The 22,910-nt window shown below is 36.9% G+C and overlaps 2 protein-coding genes across 8 annotated transcripts in view; one reads left to right on the top strand and one right to left on the bottom strand.

Moving 5' to 3' along the window:
- Nucleotides 1–12,697, bottom strand: part of traf3ip1 (TNF receptor-associated factor 3 interacting protein 1) — a 30,768-nt gene extending 18,071 nt beyond the window's left edge. For 3 of the 7 annotated variants that reach the window (XM_082174696.1, XM_082174697.1, XM_082174699.1), the window contains exons 1-9: nt 12,423–12,696; nt 9,065–9,133; nt 6,117–6,278; nt 3,553–3,681; nt 2,856–3,263; nt 2,419–2,496; nt 2,251–2,271; nt 265–288; nt 35–110 (exon numbers count right to left, since the gene is read on the bottom strand). In XM_082174696.1, coding sequence (XP_082030822.1) covers nt 35–110; nt 265–288; nt 2,251–2,271; nt 2,419–2,496; nt 2,856–3,263; nt 3,553–3,681; nt 6,117–6,278; nt 9,065–9,133; nt 12,423–12,545 — 1,090 coding nt within the window. In that variant the 5' untranslated portion in view covers nt 12,546–12,696. Of the gene's footprint in view, nt 1–34; nt 111–264; nt 289–2,250; nt 2,272–2,418; nt 2,497–2,855; nt 3,264–3,552; nt 3,682–6,116; nt 6,279–9,064; nt 9,134–12,422 lie in introns of all 7 variants that reach the window. The other 4 variants (XM_082174698.1, XM_082174700.1, XM_082174702.1 and 1 more) reach the window with 4 other exon arrangements.
- A 2,406-nt stretch (nt 12,698–15,103) lies between these two features.
- On the top strand, nt 15,104–20,250 carry agr1 (anterior gradient 1). Its single transcript, XM_082176612.1, has 8 exons — nt 15,104–15,226; nt 15,841–15,959; nt 16,071–16,134; nt 16,231–16,283; nt 19,237–19,313; nt 19,405–19,468; nt 19,777–19,860; nt 20,083–20,250. The coding sequence occupies exons 2-8, from the start codon at nt 15,863–15,865 to the stop codon at nt 20,148–20,150; spliced, it is 507 nt and encodes a 168-aa protein (XP_082032738.1). The 5' UTR covers nt 15,104–15,226; nt 15,841–15,862; the 3' UTR covers nt 20,151–20,250.
- The last annotated feature ends 2,660 nt before the right edge of the window (nt 20,251–22,910 follow it).

Here is a 22,910-nt window from a genome sequence, read left to right as displayed (position 1 = left end):
TAATAGGGTCTGTTAAGGAAGACATGTTTAGTACCTTGACCTTTTGTTTTGGGCCACCGCCTCTGTCCTTTAGCCGATGAGGGCCTTGGAATCCGGGAGGGACTCTCAGGCTGAAAGGAATGAGGAAAGACAGATATCACTCAAGATCACCTGAGCCTTCTTTCTTTACAAACCCTCTAAGACAAAATTCTTCTGGGCTGTTGTTGCAGACATGAAACATTATCATAGGCGGAAACAGATTCACTTGGGACGAAGAGAAATTACCTGGATTTCAGATAAATCTGTAGGCTGAATGAAGACAAAAAACGCAACAGAGATCCTTAAGACTTCACATTTATGTTTAAAGTACACTTGCTTTAAACAGCTGCACCACTAGCCAAAACAATAAAAGCTCACTACTCCAAATGAGAAGCTACAGAAGCTGCAAAGACACATAGACGTGGAGCAACATGGCGGAAAATCTGAGGTTAATTTACTCATCCCTCAGGCAATTTTGGATTTTTAGTTGAAAGCGTGGTCCTTGGTAATGCAAGCGCGAGCTTCCTGTCGCATAATGACGTATGCGCGTGAACTCAAACGTTGGGTATCTGGAAAAATCAATTTTCCCAATCGAGATTGCGCAAGCAAACGTAATCTTAATTTTATAAAAAAAACTTTTATATAGGTTTCAGCATCCAGGATAAGCACATGTGTCCTCCCTCTCTGTTGAGCCTGGGTTCTCCCAAGGTTTTTTTCTCCATTCTGTCACCTGATGGAGTTTTGGTTCCTTGCCACTGTGCCTTGGCTTTTGGCTTACTTAGTTGGGGACATTTAATATTCAACAATATTATTGATCTGCCTTATTATGGGTGGACGATGATACAATTTTCTTCTAGAAACAAACTTTGTTGTATTATTTTCATGTTATCAATGTGAAGCTGCTTTGATACAATCTGTATTGTAAAAAGCGCTATATAAATAAAGGTGACTTGACTTGACTTGACTCTGTTGTATACAAACAGCGTCAGTGCTCTACGTCATAATGCGAGAGGAAGCTTGTGCTCCAGACTTCCATGAATGTGGACAGGGCCGTTTACCCAGGCTGTTGATTACATTATTACGTGTTGATTACATTATTACATGTTGTAAATAATGTTCAGTTTCTTGCACAAACCGATCGTTTCACTTTCTAAGACCTCAATGTATCACCAGGAGCTACAGATATTCATTTTGTTTTGCCTGTAATATGTTTGTTTTAATTTACCCTCAAAGTGACAGAAGCCATCGACTTGCATTATATGAATCAACAAGTACTATGGGTTCAGCTAAATATCTTCTTTACTTTTCAACTTAAAAAAAAAAAAAAAAAAAAATGACACCTACATCTTGGATGGCCTAAGGGTGAGTAAAATAACAGCAAATTTTCCTTTTTGGGTGATCTATCCCTTTAAAAACAAACTTAAAGCATGTGATGCATTGTTTATTTTTGTTATTTCCAGCAATTTATGTGTAAATACAAATATACTTGTATTTATTTAGCATTTTGCCACAAAAAAAATCTTCAAAAGAAACGTTCTTTTTTTAAAATATATATATATATATTTATATAGTTTTATTATATATATACTTGCTTTTCATATACACTACCATTTAAAAGTCTGTGATCAGTAAGATATTTTTTCAAACAAAATCAATACTTTTATTCAACAAGAATGCATTAAATTGATCAAAAGTGACTTGTGACTGTTAAAAGAAAATGTATTACAAAAATATTAATATAAATGTTTCTTGAGCACCAAATGAGCATATTAGAATGATTTCTAAAGGATCATGTGACACTGAAGACTGGAGTAATGATGCTGAAAATTCAGCTTTGATCACAGGAATAAATTAGATTAAAAAAATAAAAATAAAAATCAGTTTCAATAGAAAATCAATATCAATTGAAATCAGTTTTAAATTGTAATGATATTTCACAGTATTACTGTTTGTACTGCATTTTTGATCAAATAAATGCAGCCTTGGTGAGTATGAGAGACTTCTTTCAAAAACATTTAAAAAATCTTACCAACCCCAAACTTTTGCCTCAGGACCAGAGAAAATTCTTAACTAATGGCTCAACCTGGGCAGCAGAAAAAAATCCTAATTGTCGAGGCCTGATAAGACAATCCTTGCTCCACCAAGACTGTATTTGTGCAATTCTAACTATGCAAAACACCTATTATTCCGCCACGAAGCAAAGCAGGCACTGACATCACAACAGACTCGTACCTCCAGTTCACCGCCCTCAGCCTCCAATTCAGAGGAACAAAGAAAAGAATAAAGAACTATGAGGAACATTACGTCAACAAGCCTCATTGACGACCCATTCCTACAGAACAAACGTAAAGGGCGTAAGCAGAATAAAGCACAGGATTGTGAGCCAGTGATCAATCTTACCTCTTCTGCTTCAGCTTCATGTGTTTTACTTGTGATCTCTGGGTTAGGCTTTGACTTGCTGATCTCTGCTGCCTTGATCTATGGAAAAAGTCAAATTGTTAAAGTGTATTAAGAGCAGAGAAAGACTTATTCATAAGTGTAAAAGCACAGAAATTTGCTTTGAGGTCTAGAAATATTTAAATGTAATAATATATAATATATATATATATAATACAATAAAACATTTATAATATACATTTAAATATTTCATCACTTTTCTTTGTTAAAATTTTCACAATCCTAAAACTGTATTTCTAGGTTTAAATGGGATTTTAAGAACAAGAGTTACTTTATATATCTGAATTAGACCAAAAAAAGGCTGGTAAAATTGGACATTCGTCTGCCACTGTGGCTGGTGTGCAAAAAAGCCTTAAAGTCTTAAAATCTGGTGAGCAAACCTTTCTATCGCCTCTGTCCTTCAGCTTCTCCTCTTTCTCTTTTTCTCTCTCCCTTCGTTTCTCACGCTCGCGATCTCTCTCCTTGTCTCGTTCTCTATCTCTGTCTTTGTGAGATTCCCGTTCTCTTTTCTTATCCCTTTCTTTATCTCGCTCCTTCTCCTTGTCCTTGTCCTTGTTGCGGTCCTTCTCCTTCTCTCGCTCACGTTCCTTCTCTCTGGTCTTGTCTTTCTCCCGATCCCGGCTCTTGTCCTTGTCTCTGTCTTTTGTCCGGTCTCTTTCGCGCCCCTTGTCAGACCTCTCTGCATCTTTTCGGCGGTCCTTGTCGTCCCTCTTGCTCTCGGGATCTTTCGGTTGATCTGGATCTTTCTGCTCTCTGCTTCCGCTGCTCTCCTTAATGCCATTCCTCTCCTGAACAAGAGCCAGAGACAACATCAGATTTTCACTTTCATAGCAATAAACAAAACAAGTAAGGGATAATGTATAGTTAACTGGTCATTAATGCTAAAATAACCCTTACAGCTTCATCAGGACCCAAATGCAAAGTGTTATTATAATTCCAGAATTAACGAGTAAAAGAAAAAGACATAACAGAAATGCCCAAGATGGACAAGTTGAGGAATAATTTGTGATTTAAGACAACAAAAAATTCTGGTTTGGCTGAAAATGTCACTGGGTCAAAGCGTCAAGCGGGTCTAACCTCTCGGTCTCGGTGGCGCTCCCTGCCCTCTCTGTTCTCCTTGTCCTGGGATCTGGAGGTGCTGGGCTTCCCCTTCTGATCCAGCTTGTCTCCTGCTAACACCCGCTTAACAGCCTCGTCACTGGAGAGCTAGAACAAGGACAGGATACGCTGTTTAACAACAATTTAACATTATGAACACAAGTCCCAAGCAACACTCGGTAGCCATTGACTTCCACAGTATTTTTTTCCTACTATGGACGTTGTAATAAATATTGTACAACAATCGATTATGAAAACTCCCCAGAGATTGTTGCATGAATGCATTGAATGTAACGGATGAAGATGAGACAGAAATATGAAATGTTTATGTCACAGACGAAGTTGAGATTTTTATGGACGATCTTATAGTTGAACACCTCCAGAGGGACAACGCAAAAAGAGCTCGCAAGATGGAGAAGAAGGAGAGAAAGGCGCTGGCGAAGCCAACTTCCACTAAAGCTCAACTCCCTCGAGACGAACTGATTCATCGTGCACAACAGTTAATAAAAACAGACAAGCCGAGCGATTAAATAGGAAGATAATACACATCGCAAACAGTTTTATGGTTGAAAATGAAATAAAATGTTCAAATGTGTTGAAGTTGCTGGGCAAGCCTAGTTCGAGCTTGGCCTGCAAACTTAAGGGTCATTGTTAGAAGTGTAATGTATGTGTGTAGCTATAGGGACATGTTTAGGGGTGTTAAAAACACATGTACTGTTAAAGGGAACTTTGAACATCTTTTACTTCAGACATAGAAAATGTGTGAAGTTAGAGAAAGGTCAAAAGGGCTATGATAGAGGAACTTACCATATAAAGCTTTTGATGTACGTGCTGCATAGAATAAGTGTGAAAAAAATAATAGATAACTTGAACATGTGCTTTTGCAAGCTTATGCTAAATAGAGGGACTAGGATAAGTCCCAGGTATTACCTTATAAAGGAATTAGCTGTACTATAATGACGCATAATTAGAATGCGGCCCCAAAAAAAGGGTAGTATAAAAAGCCTTGAAGGGGGTTTTTCGGGGCCGCATCTCGGATGAAGACTTTTACGTGTTTACGTTATTTTTGTCGTTGAAATTTTTGTCTTTGTATTATTCTGAATCTTTTTAAATAAAACGAAATCATGTTGTGGTGATTTGTAAAACTTGTTAAACAAGTCTCAGAGTAATTTTTCCCTATAAATATTTCATTACATTAATACTGGCAAACGCCCAGTGCATTCGAATTCATGATTGAACTGGTTAGAGGCACCGCCGAGGACCCTGAATCGACATCCTACTTCCTTAATCTAACAGGTAAGGGCAATATTTAATTGCAGTAGATTATGGATATGTCTGAGAATTATTTATTGGTTACAGAGGTATAAAAATACAACAAAGTCAATGGCTACCGGCAACTGTTTGATTACCAACATTCTTTAAAATAACTTATTTTGTGTTCAACAGAAGAAAGAAACTCATCCATATATGGAACAACATGAGGGTGAGTAATTGACAAACAATTCTTAAGAAACATGTGCATGATGCTTAATACAAAACTAGTATTGTGGGTGATCAAAGTGTTGTACATTTCAACTGTCGCTTCTTCAACGCAAGTCTATGGGATTATTTTTTTCGCACAATTTATTTAATTTTATTATCCACCTGCTGAAAAACTGTGTAATTGAAAATGAACAGCAGATCTTCTCAACAAACCGCACAGTTTGAGTATCGTTTATGTCCATACATAGCACAAAGAATGTGGCATGAGTTACACAGTGAAGTTTGATACCTACATTTAAGGGTAAAAAAAAAAAAAGGAAGGAAAGGAAAGGAAAGGAAAGGAAAGGAAAGGAAAGGAAAGGAAAGGAAAGGAAAGGAAAGGAAAGGAAAGGAAAGGAAAGGAAAGGAAAGGAATGTGAAGAATAACTTTCAGTTCGTTTCTCACAGAAAGCTATAATAATTGTCATAGGCTTGGAATATAGCAAACAGTTACACATATGGAATACTATAAGATCATTTTATGGGGGTTTCTTTCCCTCTTGGAAGGGCTTGTCAGCCACTTGTCATTACATGGAATAACTGCAGCAAAAGAATTTTTAACCAAAAATACATCCTTTGGGGTTCCACAGAAAAAAGAAATTAGTAAATGATGACACAATTTTCATTTTTGGGTTAACTATCCCCTTAACAACATCACTAATTTCACCTGAAGTTTCCATTCAAAGTTACCTACAGTCATCCTAGAGCAACATGAGGTCAAAGACATGTATAAAATATCCCAGTGTGCTGTAGAGCAGAAGAACTGTCATTTAGCCCATTGTTCACGTTCACCTGCTCTTCGCCCTGCAGGCATCAGTGGGTTCCCCTGATAATGCTGATGGCAATGTTCCATCGCTCCTTAACCTTCAGAAAAGCTCAAGGGTGCAATTAAATGAATACATGTATAAATTACCCCCTGCTTGGACATATTAGTCTGGAGTCATTCACTAGTTAAATGGCTTTGAGCGAATCCTGCAGGACAGAAGCACAGTCGCTGAGTGGTCTTTAATCGCAGGACTGACCTTGTTGAGACAGCATTTAGCAATGGCCTGCAGCAGCTCGTTGGTTTTCTCTGGTTCGTGTCCGGCTACGATCCGAGCAGGTTTGGCAGCTAAGGGCTCTCCACTGACTAGCATCACCACATCGATGGCCTTCTGGAGGAACGCAATTTTTGAGTCTTTGTCCTGCAGGGTACATGAAGAAAACTGAGAAGGTGAAACAGAACTGCAAGCATAATGTTTGTCTGTATTTAAATACAGCCCCAGTCTTCTATTGTTTAAACATGTAGTCCCAAAACACACACTCCACTGGACAAGCCAAGGTTGTCATTGCTAGCACAGTTGGGGCAATTAAACAAACAGATTGCAATTTGTTTGGGGCAACCAGTGGTGCAGAAAATACACACTGGACCGATCTTTAGGGCTTGGGTTTTCAGCCTTTACAGACCCAGGGTCACCTATCTAGAAACTAGATAGCCTAGCCAAATAACTAGCCAATCCAGGGACACTCAATATAAAAACAATAATTTACTTTCATTAATAGCATTAATAAACATTCTAATGCTGATCCTAATTGGATCATATAAACTTATTCAAATAAATGTAAATAATCTTATACATTTAGTAGAAGTCTATACATTTTGAAAGATTTGAGATTGAAAATCAAAAATTGATCTGTGACTTTATTTTCATTCTTTAAACACTCCATAAAACATGCGTGCCACACTTTCTGACAGAATATTGGTATTGGATCCCTGATTAAATGTTGCATAAATATGTCAAGAATTTTTTTTTTTTTTTTTTCTAATTCAATGAAATGAAAATTTTAGCTTAGTTACTTTAGCCTTAGACTTAATTGCACTGTACACAAAGAACCTAAGTTATCCTGATGCTTTAAACAAAAAGTACATACATCATCACCGACAGCTCTATAATGCGTCCGTCCACTCCATTAAATCCTCTTTTTCTGTATTTCTGCTTTGCTGGTTATGATGAAGTGCAACTGTCCATATTGCCATTTAATTATTTCATACTTCATGAAGTTCCTAATGAGGCCCCAGCGGCAGAACAACCTGTATGCTGATTTAATCTGTTATGATTTTACACATTCAGCAGCATTTAATATCCAACTACTGGCTACACAATATCCATGCGATCAAAATGTTTTTTACATTTCAAGACAAAATAAAGAAATATATTTTGCATAAAAAAGGCCCGTTTAAGGACCATTAAGATTTTGTGCATTATGACATATTTTCGTTTGGTTCAGATACTGAATATTTTGAGAATTCCCATTATTCTCAATGGTGAGACCTATTTGCTTCTCATTAACATTATACAATGATATATATATATATATATATATATATATATATATATATATAATTGCAATGTTTTCAGTCCCTGTTAAAAATTCTAAATAGTTTTATTTTCTGTGTAATGTTTTTCCGTGTTAAAATACTTTCTTCTATCCCAGTTAATAGACAGCTAGAAGTCGCTATCTGTCAGTAGATTCCCCTGAAAAGTGTTAAAACTGTGGCGCTATCAAAACATTATAATGTAATGGTATACCGTGGGGCTGGACTGCTTCACACGGGTGTGGGGAGATCATTTATTATGCATGCTGGGACATCAAAGGCCACAGCTCTTTTAGACTGACCGGCATTTGGAGAAGGATCAGACGTGAACTCCTCACTTTGCACACAGAGTGATGTGGTAAGCTCACCTGCCTCTCTAACAGGGTCACAGTGATACTGATCCAAGTAAAGCTAGTTAAAGGCACCAAGCTTTTAACAGGTAGGTTTATCACACCTCATGGATCACCACGACATGGAACTTTGGCACGCTAATTAAATGGAGAGTCTTGAGTTACACTCAGTTATATGATCAATGTTAACACCTGAACAGCAAGAAAACACAGTCTGAGATACTGCGGCTAGAGAATCCAAGAACACTTAATGAGGCAGGAGATCAGACTGATAGAGATAGACAGGTCAGTTGAAGAAACACTGCTGAGTAAGTGGATTAATTGGCGACTGCAAGGAACATATAATTGTCATATGATTTAAAGTAGTACTGGAATGAGCAAGATTAAGTGTCTGGTTTGCACATATACATATGCACAAATATAAAGCCTAAAATTCCTCTTAAGGCCAATTCACACCGCACCGACAGACAGCAATGGACACTCTCGGGTTTTGTCAGATCAGTGTGTCGACATCTGTTGGAGTTTTTTTGTCAAGCTCGTTTTCGCGGAATGAACATGTTCAATCCCTGTGTGTCGGGTCGTGGAATGTCTGAGAAGTGAGGACAGTCTGTCGCCGTCTGTTGATGCGGTGTGAATTGGCTTTTAAAGGTGCTGGATTTAACATTAGGATTTGACAAATATGATTCAAGTTACTGTTAAAAAGTTGGGAGTTGGTAAGATTTTTGGTAAGAGTATTTTATGCTCACCAAGGCTGCATTTATTTGATAAAAAATACAGAAACTATATTGTAAAATATTATTCCAATTTAACACATATTTTAACACATTATAAATGTTATTTAATCTTGTGATGACAAAACTGAATTTTAAAAAGCCATTACTCCAGTCTTCAGTGTCACCTTTAGAAATCATTATAATGTATGCCTATATTGTTTTTATAGTATATGCCTATATGATGCTCAAGAAAAGAATCTTATTATTATCAATGTTTAAAACAGTTGTGCACCTTAATATTTTTGTGGAAACTGTGACATTGTGTCTTCTGTAACATTATGTCTTGTATAAAAGTCACTTTTGATCAATGTAATGCATCCTTGCTGAATAAAAGCATTCATTTCTTTCAAAAAACAAAATCAGCCCAAATTTTTTAATGGTAGTCAAACACAACACCACTGGGACAAAGACGATCCAACCAAATATAACTTACGAAAACAGTGCACCTAAACATTCCTTTAAAAATGGACACATTCTTATTGGTGTTTTACCTTCACATTGTCTGACTTCATCTCTGCTTCTCCATAAAGTCCTTTCATGAAGCCTGTGGTGCGTATTACCTAAAAAAAAAAAAATGGGTAAACAAAAGATTAAAACCAGGTTCATAATTCAAAAATCTAAAGACATACACTCTGTTTCAAAACCTAGTAAGCTGCTTTATTGTCTACTGTCTGAATTAGAACCTCATAAGTCATTGTTTGGTAGACAGACTGACTCAAAGCGCTACACAGGCAGCTCACTAGGTTTTGGAAGAAAGTTATCAATACTTTTGTAAATTGTTCACATTAATGAAAACATAATGACGGAGAAACGATTTACTAAATACTACATTATATTATGACAAGCAATGGCATGACTCATATGACGAGAGAATGCATACCAATTGGGCTACTTTTACACTGTTGCCACGGGTAGTTTTGTAGTTCGGGCTAGATTTGATTAGCAATTGGGCGGGGTTTGTTGTGCAGACCTGGCAACCCTGATGCATACAGTAGCGGATAATGTGACCTTTAGGGTGATTCTATCTGTCTAGCTAATTTTAGCTGAGCTTACAACCCACAGGCCTATCTCTGGATACAAATACACCCACTTTATCCTTAACTGTCCTCTTTCTTTACCTAACACCGTCTAGAAACAGGTGTAAATAGGGTCTAAAACTTTTTGAGCTTGTCCACTTCCAGAGGTAGTCAAAAAACGCTTTCGACCAAATTGCTTTAGTAGTGTAGACGCTCATGTGACCAAATGTGTTTGAACAGCCGCAACACACTGCCTACTCGACACCTACTGACCTAATGCATAAAGCACAATAGCCAGACGGGATTTAAACTTTATTGGCTGGAGACCCAAGTTTGATTTGAAGACAAAAAACCTACCAAGTACAATGTTCTCTCATCATTCCTGGTTTCTAACACTCCCTCACCGTGTTTGCAATGGTCTTAAGGCTGTCAGAGCAGAAACTAATGTTTTCTCTGGTCGTGTTCATATGTAAATTGCGTGAGCTTATTTTGTCCATTAGATCGAAAGATCTGAAAAGCCCGTACATAGACCCTCCCCTCGAAGAAATCAGGACAGAAGTGGTTGAAAGTGGACAAAAGAGACGGTTTAAAACACCAGGTGTAAACGGGTACGCGTCTCCCGCATCTACTTGTGATCCGATCAACCAAAACGCATCTTAATACCATGTGAAAACAGGGCCCTAGAATTCCCCTCATGAAGTTACTTGATAGAATAAACAGAGTGTGTAGATCTGAAGATCAAATATAAGATAGATTGATTTGTTTACCATATTTTGGTAATAATGTAATATGTTATTTTATAGTTTACAACTTTACTATCGTTCTAAAAATTGAAAAACAGCTGTATTAAAAATAAGTAGGTGTGTCAGTAGAGATTGACCAACATTTTATTTGACCAATTTAGTGTGTCTCTACAGAACAGCACCCAGCGATACTAAAGAGGGATTGTACTGACTTCACTTTCCCGCCGAAACACACCGCCTCAGCCGGACTGAGTGGCAAAAGAGCTCCTGCATGATTTAATAAAATAAAATGGATTTAATAGTGAAAACTGCGAAAACGTGAGTAAAACGAATGATAATCAGTTTAAACTAAAGGTTGGACTCGATATAGTGTTCCTTACAACTTGTATGGATATTGACATCCAGCCAGGAATCGTGTTTCCTGACATTTATATATGCCTGGCTGATTTCGACGCCGGGGAAATACATAAAGCAAATTTTTTTTGAGAACACTTTACAAATACAATAAAGGTAGGTGTAAATCCGAGTGATCACTTATATCAATGGTATATACTGCATGACATCCAGCCATAAAACTTGTATAGCTTTTATTTTGTGATTATTTTAATTATTTTCTGTAAAGCACTTTGAATTGCCATAGTGTATGAAATGTGCTATATAAAAAAAAACTTGCCCTGCCTTGCCTTGTCAATGTTTATTTAAAAACATCCAATTATGCATTGCAGAATATACGATGGTAAATATTTAATTGATGAGAGTTGTCGAGACAACAACAATACAATAAATAGGGTATGATTTTACCCAATTCAGCATACTGACACAAAATGATAAGTGCAAATCCACGTTTTGCTGCCTGTTGTCCAATTGTTTCTATGAATTGCAGTGATCCATTTGCTTCTCTGTTATGTAACTTTCGGCAGTCTGTAAAAATATACCTCCGATTTCTTGTCAAATCTATTTTTCCAGTAAATCTCAAAACTCTTTCCCGTTTTAGATGTGTTTTGTGTGTTTTTCGCATCATTCACGCTGAAAACCAATGCTGCCGCTCAGTCTTTTTGCCACTCAGTGGGCGTAACCACAGTCACTCCGGCCGACAGTGACGTCACACGCATACCCTCTATTACACCACCGTCGGTACATCAATACAACAATTATACTCACAGGTAAAGTAGCTTATATAATTTTATCAACTAAATGTGACATCTATATATTATAAAAAGATATTAAAAAATATTAATTTAATAGTACATGTATTAAATAAAACAAAACCAAACAAAAATAAATAAAATGACATGACAATTAAATAACTTCTAAATACAATTTAATTATTTTTAAAATACACATATTTCTGATTTGCTATTTTAATTCAGTGTGCATGGCATGTTACAGGGCACTTATACTTAACGTTACTCCAAATCAACAACCGTTGGATGATGGTGTTTGTTGGCAATTGCTGCCATTTATTGGGGGCATATAATTTCATTAACTAAATGTGGTATCTATATTACACTCCTAATTACAAAATCATCACCACAATTTGGTTCCAGATATTCTGCCATAAGATTTAGAAGTGTTGATATCTCTGTGTTCTGATATCTCATGAATAATATGTCAAGATCATCTGCATTCATGATGTTGTGTGGACCCTTGAGTTTTGTTTGCATAACCATGTGGACAGAGCAATGCCTAGTAACAAGATAATCAGCTCAACCAGAGCTGAGTATGTAATAACAGTAAAGCAAAACTGATTTTAAAAGAAAGATGATATTGCTGACATTGTTTTAAACAGTTATTGTTGTTAATAATCTATTAGCTTGCTCACCACCATCAAAACACAAACATAAACTTAACGCTGAAACTAATGCAAAGCTCTGGGCGTTCAAATATGAAAGCTAATGAGATCTCGGACTGATCTAACGTTACTATGATTTATCTGAGATATTCTGAAGACTATGCGCAGGCTACATTAGCAGGCTAGCACGTTGAGATCTATAAGCAGGATTTGGACCGTGTAAATGTGAATATGTAGATAGTGAGGGAACTAAAACAGCACTTATGTCATAATAATAATGATGTTTTTAGCAACTCACCTCACTGAAGATATCGTGCAGGTATCGAAACGGCGGTTTGCTGAGCAGTTTTTCTGTCAGAGGAGGCTTTTTGATCACTTTTCCCAGAGCCTCCTGGGTCTTTTTGGCTACTGATTCGTTCATGGCAACAAACTAAACCAGTATTTTTTGTGTGAAAGATGTTTCTTTAGTAATTAATCGCCGTTACTGTTCTGCTAGCAGCAGATTTCCGCTCGCTTAACTCTGCTGTTGCCGTGGCGATAGCTTTCTATCCCACAATCCTCCACTGTGCTGCTTCTGCGCTTGCGCGGAACGTAGGCGGTCGTCAAAGGCTACAGGTGTCCATGACAACAACAAACAACAGTAGCTGTCTACTGTTGTAACAGTAACAAATAATTGTCGCTTATAATCTTTCTTTCTTTCTTCCTAATCTATCTATCTATCTATCTATCTATCTATCTATCTTATATTTCTTTCTTTCTCGCTCTTTCTTTCTTTCTTTCTTTGTTTTCTTTGTTTTCTTTCTTTCTTTCTAATCTATCTATCTATCTTATATTTCTTTCTTTCTTTCTCGCTCTCTTTTTCTTTCTCTCCTTTCTTTCTTTCTTTCTTTCTCTTTCTTTCTCTTTCTTTCTTTTTCTCTTTCTTTCTTTCTTTCTTTCTCTTTCTTTCTTTCTTTTTAGCCTATCTTTCTTTCTAGCCTATCTATCTATCTATCTATCTATCTATCTATCTATCTATCTTATATTTCTTTCTTTCTTTCTCGCTCTCTTTTTCTTTCTCTCTTTTCTTTCTTTCTTTCTTTCTTTCTTTCTTTCTTTCTTTCTTTCTTTCTTTCTTTCTTTCTCTCTCTTTCTTTCTTTCTTGCCTATCTTTCTTTCTATCTATCTATCTATCTATCTATCTATCTATCTATCTATCTATCTATCTATCTATCTATCTATCTATCTTTCTTTCTTTCTTTCTTTCTTTCTAACTCCAAACTAAATACAAATGTTGACAGTTGGAGAGGCTCATTAGACTCCATCAGCTGCCATTCTATGTACTATTTCTAATCCATCCAGACTCATTTTCCATTCTATCTAATATTTCTAATCTATCTATTTCATAACAACCACCCATAACACAATGGCAACCACCCAGAACAATTATTTGATAATTTGACGGCAACAAAATATTTGTAATTGTTATAAAAGGATCGAGAAAGACAAAATCAAGTAATAATGTAATACTTCAAACTACTTTAAACTTCTCGTCAAAACTTTTCCAAGCCAACTTAAAGTTTGTCTCGACGAACTTTCGCATCTAGTTGTCGCTGTTATTGTGTTATTTTTGATTATATTATATTATATTATATTATATTATATTATATATTATATTATATTATATTATATATATTTTTTTTTTTTTTGTCAAGTCTCTCTTCTTGCTCCAGTCCAAAACTGAAACAAATATCAGTGTTAAGTGCATGGTTAAGTGTCACAAACCAGATGGAAAATAAATAAATACCTGATAATTAATTATAAATTAAAATAAACACAGATACAGATTGCAGAATACAGATGATGTTGTTATTTTTAACTAATGTATTATTTATAAATACTTTAGATTAAAAAAATTCATTATAACCTGTAAAAAGATTAATGTTTAGTAAATCTAAAGTAAAAAATAGAAAAATTACCAAAACAAAAATAAATACAATAATAATAATTAAATAACTTAAATACAAATAAATTATTTATGAATAATAATGATAATAATTTAAAAACAAAAACATTATTTGAAAAATAAACACTTTTCTGACTTGCTATGTGTGCTGGTATTTAACCCTTTCATGCATGAATAATGATAATAAACACAGTCAAGATTTTTTCCCATGTTTTTCCCTTCCCAATATTAAATCAATATGGAAAATGAACAATGATATGACTCCTTAGTTGTTACTTGATGCTACAACATTTATTTATTTTTTTTACCTGCAAGAGTCTCCTGGGATAGAAGGAATGGATTGATATTCCGGAGCAACTTGGCATTTCTGATTGGTCTTGGTTTGGGGGGGGGGAATCCCAAATATAATGGCTTGCCACTTGGTGGCAATGTATAGGACAATGCACTATAGAGTCCACTATAGAGGTTGATGTGCAATGCCATCAAAACCCATGCATTCACAAGAAAATGCTTTTTGAATAGCTGTCCACTGTTTGGCCTCTATGCGTGAAAGGGTTCAAATGACCAACCATTGGGTGTTACTGTTTTTTGGCATTTGTTGGGGCAGTGTGAATTGGAAAATCCAGCTTAAGTTGGTGGCTGTGTTTTGGAATGTGGTGTTTTTGAAAATCAACCAGCAAATGACCAAACTGGACCAGAAACCATCTTAAGCTGTGTTTTTCAGCTGGGTAATCTTTAGATAGAAAGATCAAAACTACTTTTAAAAGTTTTAAGGCCTCAAATAATGACAACACAAATACAGGGTAATAATTAAGCACATAGGCTCCACCTAAAACTGACAGGTTTCTGAGTTTGTTGCATTCAAACCTCACACCTGGAATAGTAGAACACGTACAAATGAGGGAAAGAATATCTTCTCTAATGAATTGACAAGAAAGCACAGAGATCTTTGGATGAAAAAGATCTGTTTGCATACTACACAATATAAAGATGTATATTGAGTTTCTGTGATTGGCTAAATAAACATGAGAGGAATCCTGTATTTCCTGTTTGCGAAACTTGTTTGGGAGGTTGCATAGACTGAGACTATAAAATCCCTGACATACAACATGCTTAGAGAAAGGGACAGTAGCTCTGGTTCACCTGTTTCACTCCCGGTAGGTTCTCTTTTACTTGCAAATACTATTTTCTTAATTTCTTGAAATTATTTATTGCGTGCTATGAGACAGAATTAATCTGAATCTAAATGTATTATCCACATATATAAAGGCTGGGTTGTTTGTTGGAGCACTGCTATCTACCTTATTAGTTTCACATTATTCTCATTTGAAATGCTTGGGTTTCTTTTGTATTTCACTCCAAAATTGAATGCATTAAAACAATGTTGTTTTAGAGAATACAAAACTGCAGTTGCAATTCGAATTTCAAGGGAAATCTTTATGGGAATTTTTTTTACTTTCAATTCGTAATAGCATTTTATACAGGGCAAATTTGTAGCTTAAAATAATTAGTTCTCATAAATATTGTCAAGATAAATAAAAAACTTTTTTTTCAAAAAAAGTTTCTCAAATGAAAATGCTGTATTATTTTTCAAGTAAACATTTATCACTCATTAGAACAAAGTTTCAGAAGCACGTTTGTCCAGTTCAACGGCTTATTTGACAGTATGCCATGCAATGTCAGTAGGTGGGCCCAACCTTAAAAACGAACTAATATTCAGAGCATTAGTCACCTTTGACTTCCTTTTTCTTCTCTCTTTTCTCTCTCTCAGCGCACCAGTACATACCATAATCATGAAGCACTGGATGTTCTGTGTCTTATTTTTATTCTTTGTGTTCTGTGACGTCTCTACTCAAAGGAAAAAAAAGACAGTTCAAACTCTTTCAAGAGGTAATTCAATTAATTACATATTCACAAAACAGAACCAAATAAGTCAAATTTGTTCTTCAAATTTGGCAAATCGATCATAACATCCAATTCAAAGTGTTTCGTTTCTTTCAGGCTGGGGCGATGACATCACCTGGGTTCAGACGTATGAGGAGGGACTAAATAAAGCGCATACGAGGTACCTAAAGATTATGCGATCACATTAAACTCCACTCTCACCTGTATGTTATGAATAATCAGATTTTAAATGCACAATGCATCTGTTTTACCGTAGTGAGAAGCCACTGATGATCATTCATCATTTGGAGGATTGTCAGTACAGTAAAGGTTTGCATATTTGCATCTTTTTTCAAACGGTCTACATTATCTGTAATGCAATAAAAACATATAGATTATTTCCCTGTGCCGTAGATGCATGTAAGTGTGCTTAAAGGAATATTTCACCCAAAAATTAAAAATCCAAACTCTTACAGTAAAGTAATGTGCACTGTTCCTTTAAATCAGGGGTTTTATTTTTTTAGTTGCCATGAACCATCCAAATATCATCATGCTTGTGCGATTGGACCCCTATGCAAAACTTAAAAGGCTGCTATATACTCTTAGAAAGGTTCAGAGGAAACTGACTCGAATTCAAAGAACCCTTTATGCCAAAAAGGTTATATATAAGGAGAAATGTCTTAAATGATTACATAATACTTTCATGTTTAATGGGTTATTTGCTTATTTCAGTTTCATCTAGTGATAAAGTATGTTTACGAGCTGTTTAATTAATACAATTTAATAAAAAATAAAAAAATTAATTACAATAATAATTAAAACTAAATCATAAAATTATCCCAATTAACCCTTAAAGGTTCTATATATGAAGTGCCTGAAAGAACGTCTAGGTTACTAATGTAACCCCTCTCCCCGAGACATTACGTCATGCCTGGAAGCCCAATCACCTCCACGTGGTAACTAAACGAGCCAATGAACATTGGCCAGTGAGATTTGTATGCGGAGTCACACCCACCCAGACATACCCGTATATGTCTATGTTTATACCCAGATAAATAGGACCGGCATTACTCACTTCATTCGTGTTTGCTGAGGAGTCGAGACAGGATCCAGGCCATTCAGCGGAGGTTCAGGGCTGTGGCAGGAGGGACGTAACGTCTATGTTCCCTCCTTCAGGAAACGGGGGTTACATCAGTAATCTAGACGTTCCCATTCAGTCAGTCACGATCGACGATACGTCAGACTGAGGTCATGGGGTCCCTATGGAAAGTACCATAGCCACTGAACTGTGTTACGAGTGTTGGAGATGCAGATGCTGCAAGGCAAGCCACAGCGTGCTCTTTTGGCAACTGCTCTCACAATGTCGTAACCTACCCAACACCCCAAGAAAGCCTGCGGGGTAGTCTCCATACCAAACGGGATGGAAGGGACAGGACTTACTCTGGGGATATAGTAGCTGCCGTTCCTTTAATGTGACATTTAGAAGATTGCTTCGGATCTCAATTCCCATTGTTTTTCAGTGTTGTTAATGCTGGGTTAGCGTGGCCAGTCTAATGGAGAGGTACGCTATGGAGACCACACCCTGCCCACAGGGGAGGTAACGTGTGGTTGCTACACATATGGAATGACTCACAGGGTAGTGCTACATATGGAAGATCTCTGCGGTAGATCCTACCTAACCAGGGAGGATCTACTTTCGATGCAGAGATGGGGCAGAGCAGAACTGCCCAGGGAAAGACAAGGGTTTACCTACAGGGAAACCTTACATTTACATTTATGCATTTGGCAGACGCTTTTATCCAAAGCGACTTACATTGCATTCAAGGTACACATTTTACATTTTGTCAGTTCTTGCTTTCCCTGGGAATCGAACCCATGACCTTGGCGTTGCTAGCGCCAACGCTCTACTGTTTGAGCTACAGGAAAGCCTTATTGTTGACAAAACACATATGGGATTACCGAGGGGGAATCACATAATATGGGCATCTAGTCCAGTACAAGGGCTGACTAGCAGGGCATACACACGAGTACTGGGACTGGCGTCAGACTCCTCCGCCACATTTGACTACCAAAGAATGCTGGAGGAACTCGATTCAGGGTTCACTAAGCAGGGAACTCACCTGAAGAGCAATTAGGCACTCGTTTCCCCCTGTTGGAGGGGAATGGCACTGCAAGCACAGAGCCAGCCTTTAAACATTTCCTGTTTGTACCCAACACACGGGAAGAAACCAGCTCCACTCAGAGATTGTAGAATCTCGCGAATGTATTAGGTGTCGCCCAGCCCGCAGCTCTACAGCTGTCTGCCAGAGAGGCACCGTGCGCCAACGCCCAGGAGGAAGCGACACCCTGAGTGGAGTGAGCCCTCACCCCAAGGGGGCACGTGGCGTACCAGTCCCAAGGCGATGGCATCCTATATCCAGTGGGCCAACCTCTGTTTGGAGACAGCCAAACAAAGAAGTAGACTTCTACTGGCCTCCAGCAGACAAAGAGCTGCTGTGAGCTTCTAAAGCTCTGCCTGCGGTCCACATAAACACGCAATGTGAGAACAGGACATAGCAACGCAAGGGCCGGGTCTGCCTCCTCCAGGGGGCAGCGCTTGAAAGTTCACCGCCTGGTTCCTAAAGGGAGTGGTGGGCACATATCCGGGCCGGATTCTCAGGATGACAGATGCAGAGCTGTTAAAATTGCTGTTTTTTAGAGAAGTTCTCCTTGTTAACAATTAAAATTGCTGTTTGCTCTTTCTGTTTCAGAAATGTAGTTTTTCTCTTGAAAGGTGAATGGAATGAGCGATCGATGATTAGTTACCATTTGGAGGTGATTTGGCTCCCAGACGAGACCCCATGACATCAGTCCAACATTAAGTCGAACGTGGCTGACTGAATGGAAACCCTTAATATTTCTATATAGAACCTTTTCTTAATTATGTATTTTCACGCATAAACAGCCAATTTATAATGTAAAAAGATTTACATTATGAATGTGGAAAAAATTGGGAAAAAATGTATTATGGTACATTATCACATTTATTTCTGCACTATAGCACTACAATTATTTGAATATTTGTATTATTATTTAATTTAATATTTTTTATCAAATTATTCATTTATGTATTTACATTATATCTTTAATTTATTATTTATTTTACATGTTTTTTCGAAACCCCATGTTGAAAACCTCTGCTTTAAATGATAATCAGAGAGTAATAAGTCCTTGCTTTCAGTATGCAGAAAATGCTATTTCATGCCAATTTATTAATCTCTTCTTCCACTCTATTCACTTTTAGTTCTGAAAAAGGCATTTTCTGAACATCCAACTATTCAAAGGCTGGCCAAATCAGATTTCATCATGCTCAATTTAGTGGTACAGTACAAATATTGTGAAATATTCAACTGGAGTATATATGCATTTAAAACAGTATGAATGTTCTTGACCTAGTGATTGTGATTTTCAGCATGAGACCACCGATAAAAACTTGGCCCCTGATGGTTTCTACGTCCCCAGGATCATGTTTGTTGGTGAGTTTTCACACATTTCATATTAAACAGTGACTTATTCAGTTAAGATTACCTGATAATATTGTATAATCTTAACTCTGTCATCAATGGGATTTCGACAAGCAACAAATATTGTGTCATTAAGTCAGTGCACAGTCTCTGGTACAAAGTATGTGAGAAGGAACATATTGTGTAATTATATTATTACATTATATTATTTTCTAATATACACATCATAGTAATAGTTGTTGCACTGCCTTTTCATTGTCTATCTAAAAGGATTAGATTTTGGGGTGTTTAGGTTAAGTTGTCTCTTCTCCTCCACCTAGATCCCTCACTGACCGTGCGAGCTGATATCACTGGAAAGTACGCCAACCGAATGTACACGTACGAGTCAGAAGACATGGACTTCTGTGAGTGTGTTTCTGCTGTCTAATGAGCTCCACTGAGAGACAGGAGCTCTTCAGAGACTCTCTGAAGCTCTCTCATTTGTTTATTTACGCTCATCCATCGTGACACATTCTCTGCTACTTAATGCTATGGAATGTGCTGTTGATAGTTAATATTTGATTTACCAGTCATTACTTAAGCGTGCATTAATAATTACCCCTGCCTATATCTTTCTTTGTGCGCAGTGGCAGAGAACATGATGAAAGCCAAGATCCTGCTTAAGAGTGGGCACGAGGAACACGGTGATCTGTGATGGATAGATAACAGCTTACCTTTTTCAAGACTTGCACACAGCTTTCTTTGTGCAACTAGCAATATTCAACTTTGAATAAAGTCTGTTAGTGTTAATAATATTTCTGTGTTCATTCACCTTTAACAGCAAGAAATAATATAGGGCCTAAATAAAGAGGAGGAAAAGAGAATATGAGAAACAGTCTTTGGGTTAACCTGACCTATTAGGCAACAATATGTCGAATAAAGTGCTCTGCTTGACAAAGATCACCAGGAATAAACAGTTGCTTGAATTACTGATTCTAGTAAGCAAGGCAAAGACGTCCTCTATTGTATAAGGATTAAAAGACATGACAAGACATGACAGAATAAGAGTCATCATGTGAGTCACAATGAGGAAAAATGCAAGCATCTACAGTAGTAGTAATGAAACAGAGTATACACTAGATGGCAGAGCATACTATGTACAGAAGTAAGCCAGTGTCAAAATCATAAATTTTATGCTATACGTAAATAAGTATAAGCTAAAGTAAATTACTAGTACAATGTGTTAATTTTGTTCATAAATATTAATTATAATTTGTTTAAAAGGTGGACTTTAACATATGACTATAAAATGACTGCATGTCGATTTTGAGAATGTCCAAATTTGCATATAAACATGTGGTGGGTTAGATCGATCATCCAAAGACGTCTAAAGCACCACTTTGCTTTTTGATGTCTTATGAAATAATCACTTTTTGACAGGAAAATTTCAAATAGCAAAAATGAAACACAAAATTGCTATTGGCTTTGCCACGATTTTCCAATAAAGAAGCAAGCAAGAAAGCAGTCAGGCAAGTACAATTAACCCTAACAAATTATTGTTGCAGTTAGCTATTACAGCTTAAACATCTGCTTTAAAATGACTTTCCAGGATTTAACGCGTTCCAATAACTCAAATATTCAAGCTGTCACAACTTCACACTTCAAGTTGACGGAACTTACAATTTTAAAGTTTTTAAAAAGTTGACTAAAACACTTTTTTACAGTGTCAACAGCACAAACAAACTGTGTCTTTAAACTTGTGTCTAAACAGGTGGTTCAAAAGTCAAAAGTCAGACTATAGGGTTACTCTATGTATGTAAATGTAATTATTTATTAGCACCTTAAGCAGTATATCATGGTGTTAGCAATGCCAAGATCATGGGTTTGATTATCGGTGAATGCATGAATTGATAATTAAATGCACCAGCCAAATAATGATATTATTATAGGGAGTGTGTGGTAATTTTGCACAAGAGGTGGGCCTGAAGTCTGAAAAAATGTCAACATGATTTGAAAAAGCAGCTTTATGACTATGAGCCAGGAGTTGCTGAGTGTGCTGAATGAAGGGGAGGTGACACTACACTGTGACAGACTTTAATCCTCCTCCGGCCCAGGGTCACAGAGAGTAATGGAGCGGAGCAGTATGGTCATTCCTCCACCGACAGAGTGAATTAATGCTGTACGCCTGGTTACGGCTCTGACTGACAGCCGCACGCTGGTTCACACAGAGGCGCGGGAACAGTCTTATTAACGCCACAGATGAGCACACCCTCTCACCTCACCAATAAGACTGCCAGAGCCGCTGTCGATACTCTCTGAACACACACACACACACACACACACACACACACACACACACACACACACACACACACACACACACACACACACACACACACACACACACAGTAAGCCCTTGACGAAGGACAGCAAGGATGGTCACAGACAAATCAAAGAAATCAGTGCTCACTTTTTGAAGCAACTCCCTCTTGCCCAGCATAAAAAGCATAAAAATACTGTAGAGCACAGCAATCTAACCAAGAAAAAAAGATTGTATTAATTTTCATGGAATTTTAAGGTACGAAAATCACAATTTTATTTCCTTTGTTGACATTTCCCATTGAAACAAGAAGTAACGTTTTCAAAAGTTTGGGGTCAGTATATTTTTGTTTTTTGCAAGAAATACAAGGTACTTTTGTTTGAGTAGGGGAAAAAATGTATTTAATTAATCAAAAAGTGATAGTAAAGACATTTATAATGTGACATGACAATGAACTTTTTACCTTTGAGGGACTAATATGTACTCTTTAGGTACAAAAGTGTACCTTTTGAAAAGGTACCACCACAGTGACAGCTTTTGTACCTTTTTTTCTGAGAGTGAAGAATGATTTCTGAAGGATCATGTGACACTGAACACTGGAGTAATGACGCTGAAAATTCAGCTATACCATTACAGGAATAAATGAAATTTTAGAATATATTCAAATAGAAAGCAGTTATTTTAAATTGCAATCATATTTCACAATACTTCTGTTTTTCAATGCATTAAGAAAAGAAGAAAATACAGAGAACCTTAAAACCCAAAACTTTTGATGGTAGTATATACCTAAGGCAATAAATGGTCAGACAGAGAAAAACAAGTTCAGCAAGTCTGCCTGTATTACTGCACATCCTCACAAAAATATGATTCATGTTTTTGACATGGTTAGATGTTCCCCTCTTCCCAGGCACTGATAAAACGCTCAGGCTCTTGTGACCTGCATGCATCAAAACAGAAAAGCCACTCTTCCAAACACAGCTCTAAGAAGAAGCAGTCTCAAACAACACCATATCCCAACAGTTCAAGATGGATCCCATTTGTCATGTTCTCTGGCAGCTCTCATGTTCAAGCCAGAAACACTGTTGTATACTGTAGAAAGTGTATTCTTCCTGGAGGCCATCACACCATTGATTATCTGCATTTAACTATTCATTT

This window comes from Leuciscus leuciscus, assembly GCF_965113295.1.
Source record: "Leuciscus leuciscus genome assembly, chromosome: 7".
NCBI lineage: Eukaryota > Metazoa > Chordata > Actinopteri > Cypriniformes > Leuciscidae > Leuciscus > Leuciscus leuciscus.
The sequence above is the reverse complement of the archived record's forward strand: the minus strand, read 5'-3'. Positions and strand labels throughout refer to the sequence as shown.